Source organism: Euprymna scolopes, chromosome 5 (genome assembly GCF_053919585.1).
Source record: "Euprymna scolopes isolate OS-2025 chromosome 5, ASM5391958v1, whole genome shotgun sequence".
Lineage (NCBI taxonomy): Eukaryota > Metazoa > Mollusca > Cephalopoda > Sepiida > Sepiolidae > Euprymna > Euprymna scolopes.
The window spans coordinates 174,525,759-174,543,612 of record NC_136486.1 but is presented as its reverse complement, the minus strand read 5'-3'; the positions used below and the strand labels follow the sequence as shown (position 1 = coordinate 174,543,612).

The 17,854-nt window shown below is 35.0% G+C and overlaps 1 protein-coding gene across 1 annotated transcript in view; it reads left to right on the top strand.

The window, feature by feature from the left end:
* Nucleotides 1-17,854, top strand: part of LOC145277041 (coiled-coil domain-containing protein 81-like) — a 142,396-nt gene that overhangs the window by 60,968 nt on the left and 63,574 nt on the right. Inside the window, exons 5-7 of the mRNA XM_080128675.1 lie at nucleotides 2,295-2,365; nucleotides 12,893-13,218; nucleotides 14,914-15,097. Coding sequence (XP_079984801.1) covers nucleotides 2,295-2,365; nucleotides 12,893-13,218; nucleotides 14,914-15,097 — 581 coding nt within the window. The remainder of the gene's footprint in view (nucleotides 1-2,294; nucleotides 2,366-12,892; nucleotides 13,219-14,913; nucleotides 15,098-17,854) is intronic.

Below are 17,854 nucleotides of genomic sequence, written 5' to 3'. Positions count from 1 at the left end.
TCGGAAGTAGAGTGAAAAGCATATCTTATTTTTCTTTTATTAATATTATTGGAATCTTTTCTTTTTTCCTTGTACACATTTTTGTGAATTATTCCATGGATTTCTGCCTTTGGATTATTATGGACCATCTTCTTCCAATTACAGGATTTCCTTGGATTTTACTTGTACAATTGGAAATTCTTTTAACTTTCTTGAAGTTTTACATTTGAATTTTACCGTCACTGGATTTTTTATTTTCCACCAGACTATCCATTCATGTGTAATCACCTTTTTCTTCACTATATTCCCTCTGCTTCACTTTTTTGTTTTCAAGTAAGATCTTTGACTTACTTGTTGTTTCATCAAATACTTCTGCATGCAAAATCCGATCCCGCATTTTGCTAATTCCTACCCTCTGATGAGAAGGAAAGTATTTCTTCGAAACTCCGTGGATTAAGGCCTATCCATTTATCTAGTGTTTCCTTTTCAGATTAAATATGTTTTAAACTCATTTCAAAGTGTTTTTTAACATATTTTATTAACTGTTTGCTCATATATATATATATATATATATATATATATATATATATACATATATATATATATATATATAAATATAAATATATATAAGAAAAAATAAATTAAAACTGTAAGCTAAAATTTACAATTAAATTTATTATTCGACTGAATACTCCCGAAAACAATTTTCAAATCCCTTATTCCATGGAGTTTCAAAGAATGCTATTCTTCTCAGAGGAAAGAAAGAAATTAGCAAATTGTAATTGTAGCTGAGCTAGAATTTGCTGGTTGAGGCATCAGATGAAACTACAATTTATGTTAAACATAAATTGCCAAATGTTCATGTCCGTTAAAAAACGTGTGAAGAAATGTGAAAAAAATGTGGGAAAGAACAAAAACAAACTGGAAATAACATTCTTGCATGCTTGAAGACTCTTTCAATGGTAATTCGAAAAGCAAAAGAGAATTCTTTAAAAAGGAATCCAATAGTCAAAATTTTAAATCCAGTGGGTAATATAATCCGGTTGGAAAAATAATTCAAAGCAGCTGAAATCCATAAAAATTGCTCTTTCAATCAGCGTATTAATCCAAAGATAGCAAGGTTGATCTTCAGTTGAACAGAACAGAGAAATATAGAAATAGAAAAACAAACAGGTCACCTTTCATCGTTGATTAAGCGATAAATGAGGCACCCAGACTTAATATTTGATATTTGCGCTTGATGCCAAAAAAGATAAACTAAGATTATGCCATAGTTAAAATAATTTAAATTTTACTTCCTCCTCTTTAAATTGTTAGCATTGAGAACAAGTAACCATTTCAACTAACAGTGAATCTTACTATCTAGACTACTTCAGTTGGCAGAAGTCGACACCAGCACACGTGCAAATATGATTTAGATTAAATTTCAATGAGTTAAAATAATGTACATAAAAACGTATGAGTTATTGAATCATTATCTTAAAGACCGTCAGACAAAAATGGCACTTATGTTAATACTGGCTTAAATGGATCACTATTCTTAGGAACAACTTCGATTCTAATTTGGTTCTCATTTCGTTTTTCAAAATAAGGATTGTGCTATTGTCGAATTTTCCGGGCAGTGAAACGCTGAAAGGTGCTGAAATGCTGAATCAATGAAATCACAACAGCCAATGTCATTTAAGAAAATATTTATTTGCTATCATTTGTTTATTAGTAAAAACACTAAATATTTATCTTCATTTAACAAAAAATTCATATAAAGTTTGTTTAGTTGTTAGTTGTTTTTTCTTATACAAAACAGTTTTTCATAAAACTTACATTACAATGACTGTTTTTTCTCTTGATTTTAATTTAAATTTTTTTTAAAGTTTCATAAAATTCTCCAATAATTATTTATATTTTCTTTGTAACAACAAAAAGACTATTGTTCTCATTTTTTGAGTTAAATTTGCATTGAATCATGTTTGTAGTAATAGAAATAATATATGTTTTATTGTAAAATTGCTGACCACTTGCACGTAAAAAAAAGTTTTTTGTGGTAGCTTCTAGAGTTTAACATAAACTGCCAGGGAAATTCGGACGATAACACCGTCCTTATTCTGCATATCCATTTTCTATCAAGCGCCATAAATAATTATAAATTATTCATTTAATAACCATATTTGACCATAAAAACTTGTGCACCAGTAATAAAAGCAGAACTTAAAATAAAATGAAAATAAACATTGTTTGAAATAAAATCCATTGTTTATTTAATAATAGTAAAAATATTATTCCAATATAAATACATTTTCTTTCTTTCTTCTTTGTAGAGACTTGATACTCCTGATTCGGTGATATCTGAAAAACCAGCAACGAAAAATAGCACTCTTGTCATTCCTTGGTAGGACTCTTCTCCTTATTTTATACTATGTAATAATTTTTCTCTTTTTTGGGAACACCAATCATCATATTTTATTTTTTAAGCAACAGGTGTTTAATAATAATAACAATGGAACATGTACATCAAATCTGTTGCCAAGGCCGCTGGAAAAATGGTGGGATCCTTCTATCAATCCAGTAGATATCTCACTGCTGATGCAATTCTCTATCTATATAAGAGCCATATACGTCCACATCTGGGCAGGAGCTGCTAGAAAGGACTTGCCCTGCCTTGATATAGTTCAAAATAAACTTCGTAGCCTCATAGGAGCTGTCCTTTTCTCTTCCCTGCAACCTCTATCTCGCAGAAGATATATTGCAAGTTTGTCTTTGCTTTATTGTTATTTTCATGGAAAGTGCTCAGCTGAGCTTCAATCTATGGTCAGGGGGGACCATAACTTTCACAAGAAACACTCGGCTAGCTGAAAATACTATCAATAATCCCCCTCACCCCACTCTTTATCTGTGCCTAAACCTAAACGTAGATTCCATGAACAAGCTTCTTTCTTAGAACTGCACGCCTGTGGAATTGTCTTCCGTTTTCCTGTTTTCCAGCTGACTACAATATGGTTGTCTTCAAGTCCAACGTAAACAAGTTCTTAATGAGCCGTTCCACTTAAGTTAACAAATTTACAGAATTTCCATTACTAACGATTACTATATTGTTCAATTGACTACTGTACACTCTTTACCCTTATCCCCGAGTGGCCTCTGGGCCTTGATAAGTGGTGATGCCTATGTAAAAAAAAAATAACGACAACAACAACAGTAATAATAATAATAATAATAATAATAATAATAATAATAATAATAATATTATTATTATTATTATTATTATTATATTATTATTATTATTATGAATATACACCTAGAATTCCTCGACAAGTATATTGTATGTGTTGGATTTGTTTATATTTATTTACGTATAATATAGTTTGAATGTGTGTATCAAATGACTGATATTTAGATTGAGTTTGTCTGATCTTTCTGATAAAGATCGTAACCAAAGTCTGCTTGCTACTATATAATAATAATAATAATAATAATAATAATAATAATAATAATAATAATGTTGATTATGATAGTGATACTGGCGGTAATAGTAGTAGTAGTAGTAATATTAATACTGATGGTAATGATGGTAGTAGTAATTGTAATATTGTAATATTGGTGGTGGTGGTGATAGTAATAATGAAGCAACGGTGTAGCCTTGCTTTTTGGGTAGAAAAAGCTCTGAGTCTTGGTCGACAATCTTTCTAGAGCTTGTGTCTCGATAAAAATACTAGTTGCTTGCAACACAACTCCTGTGGCAAGGGAGTATCAGTTTGACGTCCAGGTGAAGGTCTCTTTAGTTGTGATTGGCAAATCATCTAGAGATGGTGTATTGATAAAAATATCGAGGGAGGAACCTCTACAAATACAACTCATTCTGAATCTAGGGAGAACTCTACTTTTTGTGCAGGACTCTGAGCCCTCCGGGGCAGAAGTTCAAATGGGAAACATTTCTGTCACTGGATTATCGCATTTGCCCAAATCAAAGAAAGTGAATTATTACACTGGTAGGAAGTCGGTGAAGAGATCTGTTGATGTGAGAAGAAAGTGGAACAAGGAAGTGCAGTGGAAGCTGAGGAATGGGATGGTCATACAAGAGGAATTGGAAAGTTGACACTAAGGTACGGGAAAGAAGGAGATATGAATGATGGAAAATAAGCTGATGAATCAGATAAGAACAATAATTAGAAAAGGATGACTTATGCCAGTTGAAATAAAGAAGTAGTGAAAAAGAAAGGATTTTTAATTACAAGAATGTTGACCAGACAAAATTAAGGAATGTGACAAATAAATTGAACAAGGAAATGGATAAGGTGTCACTGAAGAGCATAACATTTTGTCAGAGACATTTTGAAGGCAGGAGCTGTATTGGTTGGTCAGATGGTAGGGGTGAAAGAACCAAAAATGAAGCAGAAAAATAAAACCATATTGGAGAAGGAGAATTGAAGGTGACCTAAAGAGATTTAGGTCGAGTTCAGGCATGGTTCAAAGGACAGTGGAAAAAATGCAAACAAGGAGAAAAAGGATAAACAATACAAACTGAAAGCGAAGAGGTTTAATACCAATATGGAAGAGATAAAGTGGCAGATTATGGCAAATTAAGAGGTAAAATAACAGAATCCAGCAGTTTAATGACAACAAACCAGTCAAGGTTCTTTAGAAATCTGGAAGGAGCTGAAACTAAAACAGTGGCTCCTAACTCTCAAAAAAGCTACAAAGTTTTGGTCAAGAACATGGTCAAGAGATATCGCCGCAAGGTTTATGCTGACTGGGTCACTAAAATAAGTGAAAGGCATAAACAAGAGGATTTTCATATTTCTGATGTTTATGAATTTTTGAGATGAGGATTAGTTATTCGCATTATTTGAATTCATCGGACTACTGTTCTCATCTTGAGTGTAATTTTCACAACGTTTGGATCAATGTAACTTCCGACCTTTTTCAGGTGTGTCTTGTCGAATTCGGCTATGTTTCTGTCGAACTCGGGAATTTGAATGGAATTTTGAGCAGAACCTTTTATTTACTTCACAAGGGTAGCATGCTCTTGTTCCGTCAGCCATGACTGGATAAAATTCCTAAGAAATTCGTGATTGTATTTTTCGGTCGCCCACAGTGAGGATTGGTGCAGTGGTTAGTTACTTGGAAAAATCAATTGTAAAAAGTGATATTCTCCTGTTGAAGGTTCATTTTTGATGATGGCCTGTGTGACTACTCCTAGTGAGTAAATAATAATAATAATAATGATAATAATAATAATAATAATAATAATAATAATAATAAATACTTAGGAAATGTGGTGTCAGATACAAGTTTACAGACACAGAACAAAGAAACAACCACCTCATGCATATGGATGACCTGAAACTATTTGCAAAAAGCAAAAAGGAAGTAGAAAAGCTGATAAACAGAAACTAGAATATTCAGCCAGTGCATTGGAATGGAATTTGGAGTGGAAAAAAGAAGAATTTAAGCATCTTGATTAGAAGATAAGGAAACTGATGGCTGTGCATAATGCATTACAAAAATAAAATATGATACGGACCAGCTCTACATGAAAAGCAACAAAGGAGGAATGGCACTGATAAATGAAAAAGACTGCAGAAGGCACACACACACGTGCACGCACACACACACACACACACACACACACACACACACACACACACACACACACACACACACACACAAAAAATCGGAAAACACATTGATCATCGCAGTGAAAGACACTGTTAATAAGAACAATATCTGAAGCAATGAAACCAGGCACTCAAGACAAGAAATGCTGATAGAGAAAAGGCTACATAGACGATTCATATGAATGTAAAGAGAAGAGAATCATGAAAACACATCGACTAATGAAAAGACATTCGAACAGAGAAACAGAATCTCTACTGACAACTACACAAAACAACACCATTAGAACTAATCACATAAAAGTTAAAATAGATAAAACATAAGAAATAGTAAATGTGGACTCTGTGGACAAAGAGGCGAAACAATAAACCACATAATATGTAAATGCAATAAACTCGCCCCCCAAAAATATAAGGACAAGTGCAACTGCGTGGAGTAGGCAGTGTATGGTTAGCAACAGCATGAAGAATGGTCTTTTATTAACTTCGAGGTGGGGTTTCTTTCCTGGCAGTTGAATTGCCTCCCTTTGTCTGATTAACTGGTGACGTGTATTTTAAAATTGAGTAACTCTCAGTTGTCTCCTTTTGACTGTTTTTATATAAATCGCACGTAATGCAACCTGTCCTTCCCTTTTCGTGCATAGATGTAAAAATAAACAGACATCTCTTTGTACGTCTATGTGTGCTAAAGAAAATATTAAGTTTAATTTATTTGTTTCTTTTGTCATCAATGGGGAGAGAGAGAGAGGAGGAAAGAGAGAGTTGCCTCCCTTTATCTGTTAGCTAATGACATGTATATAAATTAATCAACATGAGTTGTCTCCTTTCATTGACTATTTTTATATAAAATGCACGTAATGCAACCTGTCCTTCCCTTTTCGTGTATAGATGCAAAAATAAACATGTGCGTCTGTGTGTGCTGAGAAAATGTTCTTTGTCATCATTGATGCCTTTCACAATGAAGTTATTTAAAGAACAAAAGCACGTTTTTCTTTATTTACTTCGAAATTAATTTAACAAAGGTTATTAATTAACCTAACAAAGGTTATTAATTAACCCAACAAAATTACGACAACAGATGCATTTTAACAACAGATATGTAACAAAAAGGAAAAGTAACAGTTCTCTGTAACATCAGGCCAATCATAGAAACATAGCCTCCCCTGCCTTATCCAGTGCTTGCTATATATCTTCAAAGATTACAGTTAGGATATCTTCTGGAGACTTCATGTTTTGACAAGCTTCTGGGCTTGACCTTTACTCCTGATCTGAAATGGAACATTGCCAAGGTCACTGGAAAAATGGTAGGATCCTTCTACCACTCCAGTAGATATCTCACCCCTAATGCAATTCTCTACCTATATAAAAGCCAGGTACGGCCAACGATGGAGTACTGTTGCCACATCTGGGCAGGAGCTGCTAGAAGCAGCTCATCCTGCCTTGATAGAGTTCAAAATAGACTTAGTGGGGGATGCCCTTTAGTTTAGTGGGGGATGCCCTTTTCTCTTCCCTGCAACCTCTTTCCCAAAGAAGAGACATTGCAAGCCTGTCTCTGCTATGGCCCCCCGCTCGTCAAACTTTCACAAAAAACACTCGTCTAGCCAAAACCACTATCAATAATTTCCCAAACTCTTTATCTGTGCCTAAACCTAAATGTAGATTCCATGAACAAAACTTCTTTCTTAGAACTGCACGCCTGTGAAACTTTCTTCCGATTACCTGCTTTCCAGCTGACTACAATCTGATTATCTTCAAGTCCAATGTAAACAAGTTCTTGATGAACCGTCCCCCGAAGTAATCCAATTTACAAAATTCCCATTACTTATGTTTACTAGGCTATAATCACATTGATTAATGTATACCAATTCACCATTATCCTCGAGTGGCCTCCGGGCCTTGATAAGTGCTGATTCCTGTAAAAAAAACGAAAAAAGGGAAGAGGTTAATGGTGCAATAATTTAATGGGTCAGTTCTTTCGCCAGAATTAGTGTAAACTGGTATCACGGAAGCAATTTTCCAGCAGTCAGGAAAGCAAGATTCGTTAAGACATTTGTTGAAAGTTTGGGGAGAACTGGAGCAACCTCAGTGGAGCATTTTTTTTAATAGTACATCCGAGATGAGATCAGGTCCACATTCTTTTGAAGTGCCTAGGTTTTTTATGATATCATGTACTTGAGAAGGAGTGGTTTTCAGATCATGCAGGAAGAGAAAAGATATTTCCCCATAAAGCATCTCTAATGTGATCCCTGATGGCATCCCAGGCAGTCTTATTGTCGTACCTTGTCGTTTTGAGCAATGGATCGTCGACTTAGGATCGAGAGTTTAGGGTGATGTCTATCATTATCACAGCATGATCATCATTCTCGACAGGGCAATAGACATTTGTTACACAATCCTCAGGAACTGTGGTCTGAAATCGGTCCAGAAGTGAGGCTTGCTGGTCCTGACGATCTGTGTTAAGGAATGGGATATACAGGGAGGAATAAAATTTTCGCACTGGAAAAGATGACATGATTCCATTTCCGCTTGATAAAAACCGGTTTTCTTTTTGTGATGTAGACCATCTACTTGTTGGCCAGTTGTGTACAAATCCTAAGAGCGATAGGAGCCTTCTATCATGTCTGAAAGTGACACAATGTTCAACGAGCGGGATCGAAGATGCGCCGCTGTACAACTCATGCTCTCTATCGATCCAAGTTATGACAACAGGACCATTGCGAGCTCCCTCAAAATGCAAATCCGGATGGTTCAACACTTGAGGGTACAGCTGAATGCATCAGGCAATTCTTTGGAGGTGGTGGAGCCAAGAACGAGATACTGCCAGGATGACCTGGACAAAGGATGATCGAAAAGGCCCAGACAATCATTTATGAAACTCTCCAGCAGCCTATTTGGCAGATTGCCAGAGATGTAAGCGTCTCACACACAACTGTGAATGCATGTGTGAAGGTAAACTTGAAGTGTCGGTCCCACATGCGCCAGACAAGCCAAATCTTGACTGAGAAGACAAAGAACCTCAGGCTAATCATGTCCGTCATGGTGCTTAAGAAGCCAAACATACTGTGGTTCTTTTTAGATGAAAAGAACTTCTGCCAGGACCATCGCTGGATTGCCACGAATAAAGGGACGTGCCCAGGGTAATGAAAAAACAAAGTTTCCAGCCATGGTTATGGTCTTTGGTGTGGTTTCAAGTGAGGGTTATATCATGCTACCTCACATCTTCAAAGTCGGCTTGAAAGTCAACCCTAAAGTGTACCTGAATGTGCTGAAGAGTGTAATGTGGCCATTGATAGCCCCTGGGTGTGGCAGCAGGACTCTGCGCCAGCCCGCAAGTCCAAAGAGACCCAGGCTTGGCTTCAAAAGGAGTGCTACGACTTTGTAACCTTCTTTCAATGTCCTCTCTCCTCCACCGACTTGAACCCACTGGACTGCTTTGTTTGTTCATGCGTCGAGAACATCACCAACATGACCTCCCACAACACCAAAGCCAGCCTGATTGCTGCCATCTGCCAAGTATTCATCTTGTGGAAAAGGCATACTCCAAGTCTTGGAGCCGGATTGAGGCGGTGATCGAGGTTGAAGGCGGCTATATTGAATAGATGTCAGGTCTACTACATAATCAAGTTACCTGAATTGATTGATTGAGGCTGAAGGCGGATACATTGAATAGATGTCAGCTCTATTACATAATAAAGTTACCTGGATTGATTTTTTGCAATAAAAGTTTTAAAATAAAGCAATAGTATTGTGTTTCTAGGGCGACAATTTTATCGTTCCAACTTGCATAAACTTATTTATTGAAATAATTCTAACATTTCTTACTGCACTTTCTACAATGAAAACAAATGAGTATTTACTTTTATTAATGACTTTTTGATCAAATGTAATTTGTGTGACTGAATGGGAAAAGTTTTTACAATTTTGCCGACCGTGGATCAATTCATGGCTTTTGAATTATCGACTCAGATTTCATCGCATCCACCTTGTTTTGTATAACTCTTCAAATATGAACAAACATGCTATCTTTTCTTATCTACATAAGTTCCCATTTAAAACGTATAAAAACATATCTCTTTTTATAAACTTATTCTTTTGAACTTGTTATTTTGTTTATGTTTTAAGACATGGAACGTGGAACGACATAACGTTCAAAATCTCGTTAGAGAAACGATCACGTGGGTGGCGTCACGCCCGTGACAATGAGGAAAGATATGGTGTTGTTACAAAGTAAAAGCGAGTTTAAATTATTTTCTATTCTTTATCTGCTTTGCGACTGAATTTACAACGTGTTGGTTCCCGGACAACGTTACATTTATCATCGAACATTTGTCTCATGCTTGAGTATTGCCTAAGAACAGTTTTTCTTAAAAATGTCTTCCTAAAATATCTTCTCCCAAACTGTAACGCTAAAATTGGTTCCCCCTAAATTCTACTAGCTTTGAATTAATGTTGAAAAACATTTACGGTGCGTTAGTCAATCTATATGCAACAAAAACTTGTTTGTTTGTCACCGTGCACACTTTTTGTCTCTACATAATCATATCGCAAATGTCTGACAACGTAAATAAAGGGCCACTGATGAGAGAATTAGTGACGTAAACAATTATAAGAGAGAGATGAAAAGAGAGACAAAGAGAAAAGAAGAAAGATAGAGAGAGAGAGAGAGAATCAGGGAGAGAATGAGAGATGGGGAAGAGAGAAGGTCCATTATGACATCACAAAAGAGTTAAAAAAATATTTAAGAAAACATTTTGGAGTTTCCAAAGATTTATCAAGTTCTCTTGTGATGTCATACTACACATCCTCTCTCCACCCTCTGTCGTTCCATCCTCCCTTTCATACTTTCTTCTTTCCCCTCTATCTGGATGTTTCCCTCTCTCTTCTTTTATTTATCTTCTCTGTTACTTATTTGCATCATTCCATTCCTCTTCCTACTTCTCTTATGATTCGTCTTGCCTCTCGCTATCTAACACATTCCTATACACAGGTTAAATGTGCACAGTGAGAAGAAAGCAAAATGACATCATTAACGTTTGATTAATAAATATTTAATAATAGAGATAATGAATACTGACTCAACGGGTCACGGATGGTCTAGTAGTGAGTGGAAATCATTTGTTCCTATTTACTTTACCCTCCCCCCTACAGAGTTAGACACCAAGGTCATTCTGTAATGTGGTGAAAGGAATAAAAATTAAAAATTGTCTCAGTCGTGAAGGATTTCTCCTCCATTAATCGAGAACAAAAAATTAAAGTTTAGTATCAGAACAGATACTACACTTTGAGATATTAAATTCTTTATTCAAGTTAAAATTACAGTGTAAGTTCCAACTGAACAAAAAACGTAGACACAAGGCCAACTCAAAAGGGGGGAAAAATGGGAGTTGTTGGTCATCCTTGTCACTCTAGAACTAAACAAAAGTTTCTCTTAGCTAGTATCTTCTTTCAACATAATACCGCATTCACCCTTTCATACTGGGGGACGTCCTACTTAACCCAATATGGCCCAAAGGCTAAAAAATCTCTAAGTTTACCTATCTTAGTGACACTCAATATGGTTTCCGTTCTGCTAGATCTACAGCAGATGTGCTTACAGTTATATCTCATAGGATTAGCAAATCTCTTGACGGAGGCAACTTTTCTAGGGCAATTGCTCTTGACATATTTAAGGCCTTTGATAGGGTATGGCATAAAGGTTTACTTCATAAGATCTCTAGCTATGGTATAGCTGGAAATGTCTTCTCAATTATTAAATCATTTCTTTCTGATAGGTTCATAAGAGTAGTAGTTAATGGGCAAAAATCAGAAGCCCACAGAATTAATGCCGGTGTCCCTCAGGGGTCCATCCTGGGCCCAACTCTTTTCCTGATCTACATTAATGATCTTCCAAATCACATCCTTACATCATTTGTAGACATTTATGCTGACGACACTACCATTTATGGTAGCACATCTAAGACAGTAAACGACCAAGTTCTCTCCAATTCTCTCTCCTCTGATCTTGAGCATGTAGTACAATGGGGAAAGGAGTGGCTGGTTACTTTTAATGCATCTAAAACCAAGCTTCTCTCTTTATATCATCAACATTCTGATCCACATCTGGCATCAATTGAAATGAATGGCTCTCGTCTTCAGGAGGCCTCAAGTTTTGACAAGCCTCTGGGCTTGACTATTACTCCTGATCTTAAATGGAACACGTACATCAAATCTGTTGCCAAGGCCGCTGGAAAAATGGTGGGATCTTTCTATCGATCCAGTAGATATCTCACTGCTGATGCAATTCTCTATCTATATAAGAGCCAGGTACGTCCAAGGATGGAATACTGTTGCCACATCTGGGCAGGAGCTGCTAGAAAGGACTTGGCCTGCCTTGATAGAGTTCAAAATAGACTTCGTAGCCTCGTAGGAGATGTCCTTTTCTCCTCCTTGCAACCTCTATCTCACAGAAGAGATGTTGCGAGTTTGTCTCTGATGTATCGTTATTTTCATGGAAAGTGTTCGACTGAGCTTCAATCTATGATCTCCCCTCGCAAAACTTTCACAAGAAACACTCGTCTAGCTGTAAACACTATCAATAATTCTCCCCACTCTTTATCTGTGCCTAAACCTAAACGTAGATTCCATGAACAAAGCTTTTTTATTAGAACTGTACGCCTGTGGAATTGTCTTCCGTTTTCCTGCTTTCCGGCTGACTACAATATGGTTGTGTTCAAGTCTAACGTAAATAAGTTCTTGATGAGCCGTTCCATATAAGTTATCAAATTTAACAAATTTTCATTACTAATGATTATTATATTGTCCAATTTCTACTGTACACTCTTTAACCCTTATCCTTGAGTGGCCTCTTGACCTTGATAATGAGTTGATACCTATGTAAAAAAAAAAAAAGAAAAAGTCCAATGTGAACAAGTTCTAATTGAATCGTCCCCCTAAGTAATCCAAGTTTCAAAATTCCCATTGTTTACTATGCTAAAATCACAATGACTAATGTATACCTATTAACCCTTATCCTCGAGTGGCCTCTGGGCCTTGATATGTGGTGACACCCTTGTAAAAAAAAAAAAAAAAAAATCTATGTAAATATCCTCTTTTTTAAACTATATTTTTGGAACTCATTATTTTGTTTGCGTTCATCGTAGCATTTCTCTTGCTTTGGAGTATGACGTAAAAACAGTTTCCTTTAACAATGTCTTTCTAAAATTCGCTCTCCACAAAAATCTTCCCCCAAAACTGGAACCCTAAAATGGATCCCCTAAAATTCTACTAGTTTTTTCCTATTTTTATTTATTTTTTTGTTTTTGCAGCCCTTTGGCTCAAGAAACAAACACGGGTCAACTGAGTCCAGTGGTCGAGGAAAAGGTCAGTGTTCGCGATGAGAATTGTTTTCATTGCGAAGATATTGAGACGAGGCGCGTTTCAACTGTACCTCCGCTTCCTCTCCAAGAAGATATGACTATTGACAAAGACGGGGGAAGTGATAAGGAAAATGTTGATGTTGAGATTGGTGCCGTGGTAGAAGATGACTTGAGCCCCGCTGTTGATCCGATGACCGGTGCAGCTATCGAAAATCTTATGAAGACGCATGATGACAGCTTACCGAAAAGATCCAACTTTGAATTTCATATACCTGGTAAGTAGATTAAAATAATTGGTACTTATGTAGTATGAGGACATACTAATGTCAGAATCGTCCGGGCAGTTTTATAAAAAAAAAAAACACCAGAAGGTGCTGAAACACTAAGCCACTGAAATCGCAGTGGTCAACAAAAATGATCATGAAGGTCAAAGAAGATGGTAGGATCCAGGAGAGAGAACACTAACCAAAGCCCCATTGGAAGAGTGCAAAGAATACTGGAGCGTTGGGGAGGCTTATTGAATTCTAATTTTCTTAACGTTTCGTAAAAATTATTTAATAATTATCCTTCGTATTTCTTTTGCAACAAAAAGAAAATTGTTTTATTTTTCGATTAATTTTTCAGTGAATTATCTTCATAATCACAGCATCAACCAATATTTTTTTCATTGAAAAAAGTCGACCAGCGTTTGTGTGACCCCCCCCCCCAAAAAAAAACCTAGAGAACTTTTGTTTGGTACCTTTCAGAGTTTTCCATAAACTGTCCAGAGGATTCCAATGAGAACATGTCCTTCTGCATAACTACCCAACAGCAGGGAATTTTACATATACTTCATTTAATCACATTTACAAAGGTATAAAGTTATGCGTAAACTTTAAGTATTTACTTCAACAGTGCTTAATACGTAGGTAGAGCTAGGTAGTAAGTTATAAAACATATATGGCAATTAAGCTATACAGATTATTCTGCGTTTCATTCATGCTAGGATTCATCAGGCTTAAGAGTGATATCAAATCTGGACAGTATAGGAAGATGTGTGCAGAACAGGAGACTTTGATGGTATGGTCTCGTTGAAAGAATAAATGAGTTCTTGGGTTAGTAGATGTAGAACAGTTGAGATGGCAGATCCAATTCACTGGGAAAGACCAAAGAAGAACACAGCAGCGTAATAAACGGACGTTTTTTTTTTTTACAATGAAGAGTCACCACTTATCTGTTACCACTTATCAGTCACCACTCGAAGATAAGAGTTAATATGTGCATGGTGGTCAATAAGATAGCAGCATTATAGTTTTGGAAATTGAGTAGAATTTGATTATTTAAGAGGACAGTTTAACAAAAACTTGTTTACATTGGACTTGAAAACGACCATGTTGTAGTCAGCTGTACAAAGATCTGCGATGCAGAGTTCCACAGACGGGTAGTTCTAGGAAATAAACTTTGTTCATGGAATTTGTGTTTAGATTTAGGCGCAGATAGGGAATTTGTTGACAGTGGTTGTAACTAGAGTGTTTGCTGTAAATGTTTTGCAGGGACGGTACTATGGATTGAAGCTCAGACAAGCATTTGCCATAAAATCAAGGATAGAACAGAGATAAACTCGCAACGCCTCTCCTGTGAGGAAGATGTTGCAAGGATGAGCCAAGAAAATGGTTTACTTAGTTTTGAAGCCGGTTGTGAACCCTGTCAAGATTTGAAGAAAAGAATAAATTATTTGGTTTTTCATAAATCGTTTTTGTTTTTTTTAAATCCAAAATATCTTTGCCATCAGGTAATAAAAATGGCACTTACGTTTCCTTAAATAGTCGAACCATTTTCTTGTACAGCCATTTACAATGCAAATATTCTTTCTGCAAAAAATGTCAAGTCAACCAATTGTTCTTCCACCGAGACCTTTCAAAGTTTTGACTCATAAAAATATTTGTTTTGATTGCTTTAAAAGAATGAATGTTTATTCTGTCTTTTTGTAGAAAATACAGATCTTCCCAAGAACGATGTTCAAAGTTGCAGGTTTACCAATATTACACCGCTTGAGGCACCTCGTAGTGGATTACAAGATTCTAGTGTGATGGAAGCGCCAATTAGTGATTCCCAAAGATATTCAGCACCAATCCCCAAATCTGTTTCAGCAGGACCAACCAGTCGCAGAAAAAGGTAATGAGATAATGTTCTGTTCACAGTAAAAGCCAATATATATATATATATATATATATATATATATATATATATATATATATATATATATATATATATATATATATATATGTAATTGTACTGAGTTCGTGAAATTCAGTAAATTTTCATATACCAATGAGTTTTAAGCCAAAAATGGTTGACTTAAAGAGTAAGCTACAAAATTATCAAATTTTATAATTGAGCATTAATATACTGTGTAAGCAAAAACAAGACTTTAAAACAAGGTGTTGGTGGCAACAAAAAGTGAATTTCAATTTATGTTAAAATTGTTTCCATGTCCAGTTCGACAATTTCAAGCATTATGTCGTTTGAAAATTTTCAAAACCAGCATTTCTTCAGACTTTATTTAGACGTGGTCTGTAGATTCAAACTCCACACGTAAATTTCTTAATTTTTTTTTGTTAACCTTTGGCAATGGAGCATTTATTTTGAAGAGAAGGAAGGAAGGGGAATCCCTAGCTAGAAAGGCATGCGAGAAACATCTCATGCTGGTTTTGAAAATTTTCAAACGAGATAATGCTTGAAATTGTCGAACTGGACATGGAAACAATTGTAACGTAAATTGAAATACACTTTTTGTTGCCATCAACACCTTGTTTTGAAGTCTTGTTTTTTGCTTACACAGTATATATATATATATATATATATATATATATATATATATATATATATATATATGTATGTGTGTGTGTGTGTGTGTGTGTGTGTGTGTGTTTGGATGATTAATCAGAATCGGAATCGGGAATTTGAAAAATCAGAATTTTTTAGGGTATCAGAATTAGGAATCGGAAAAATTTGTGTTTATTTCCGAATGCCAAAAAACGATTTTTAAAATTAAAAAGAAAAAATTTGATTGTTTTTAAAAACTAAATCTTCCACTGCTGGTAGTAATGATTAATAATTTTTATTGGTTTTAAACTATCAATAAAACTAACATCTATGGATACCCGCCCCCAACTGTATTTTCACATTTGAAAAAATACACGTGTTTTACAGTAATCGGGAGAAAATAACAACATTATAGTTAAATATTTACAGATTTATAAAGAATAAGAAAATTTACAGAACTTTAGTGTATAAGTCAGTTATCTTAATTAAGTTTTGTCTCAGACTGCCCCCGATAATTACCGATAATCGATAATCGAAACCTTTATTTTAATTTATCTATTATCGGTAAAGCCATTTTTTCCATGTCGTTTCTTAGCAACAATGATAGAACAACGGGCCGTGAAAATTCTATTGTGGATAAGTTGATAGCGTGCTTTTTTTTTATTTTGCATGACGTGGTCTGTAGGTTCAAACTCCACACGTAAATTTCTTAATTTTTTTTCGTTAAGTGGAAAGAATTTTATAAGACTTTGAAAATTTATGTGTTTTTTAGCAGTGCAAAAGTAAATTATGTTTCTGTTTTTAAACGTCCATTGAACAAGCAACTGATCCTGAAGAAATGGCAAAACAGTCTACACACATATTTAGTGAAAATGTGATTCAGTGGTTTCTTATATGTCGGTTTAACAAAACATAGGCCCCAACAACCAAGCACAATTAGTATGCCCGGCAACATAAGATAAGGAATTTTTAGACACAGTTTACTGATTGTAGAACTATACAGCGACAATCACATAAATTCTTATAACGAATAGATAGTCGATGTTGATCCTGTGGTTTCTTTTGCATACAGTTCAAGAAAACATGCCCCCCAACCTCGCCGAAGTAGTTGGTTTTGAGATGGAAGAATAGCTGCTAAGGGGACAAATCAGAGAAATTGGATTGTTGCTGGCACGTTGCATCCACTGTGTGGGGGCTACGTTGATCAGTAAGGTGTCAATATAATCGAAATTTACTAAAATAATTTTAGGATTACAAAAAAAAAACATTAGAATTACCAAAGATACTGATCAAAATAAGCATAAAAAGACATCAAAGAAGCAACCCGAGCAAGGCCGGGGAATACTGCTAATATATATATATATATATATATATATATATATATATATATATATATATATATATATATATACACTTAGGGGATTAGAACAAGAGTCTAAAGAGCAGAGTATATTTTAATGTATTAGTAAATTCATTAATACAATTAAAATAAAATAAAAGAAAACAGTGCTCGTTGTAATGTAGATATATAATAAGCTCGATAGGCATATATATATATATATATATATATTCTAGAGCTATTTTAATATTGAGTAAGATGATTGATAATTTATGATTAAAATTAAAAATTAAAAATCGGTTTCAGAAGGAAGTACAAACAAAATCAATAAATTGACGATCGTTTCGGAAACGATGTTTTTATTGTAATAGACATTGAGTTTTGGACAATAATTTTATAATATAGTTTTTTTGAAACAAAGTCTCCTCATCAGCAAAAATATTGGTTGGGTTTTTTTTCTAAAGACATAAAAAATAAACTTAGCATTTTTTAAGTAAGGCAGATGTATCTGGAAAATATTTAAAATATAAAGGAAAATAGTTAATTTTTTGATGTTGATAAACAAAGTAATATAAAATAAAAATAAAATAAGATAAAATCTGGTTGAAGGTTTCGGGGTCGTCAGGCCTTTTTAGGAACTAACTTCCTCCACAAATAAATTCGTTTGTACTTATCCTTGTTCTTTTAAAAACAAGAACCAGGGAAACGATCATTCCAGCCAGTAGTGACGACAGCTGTCGCTGGATTTTCCACTAAAGGTCGTCTAT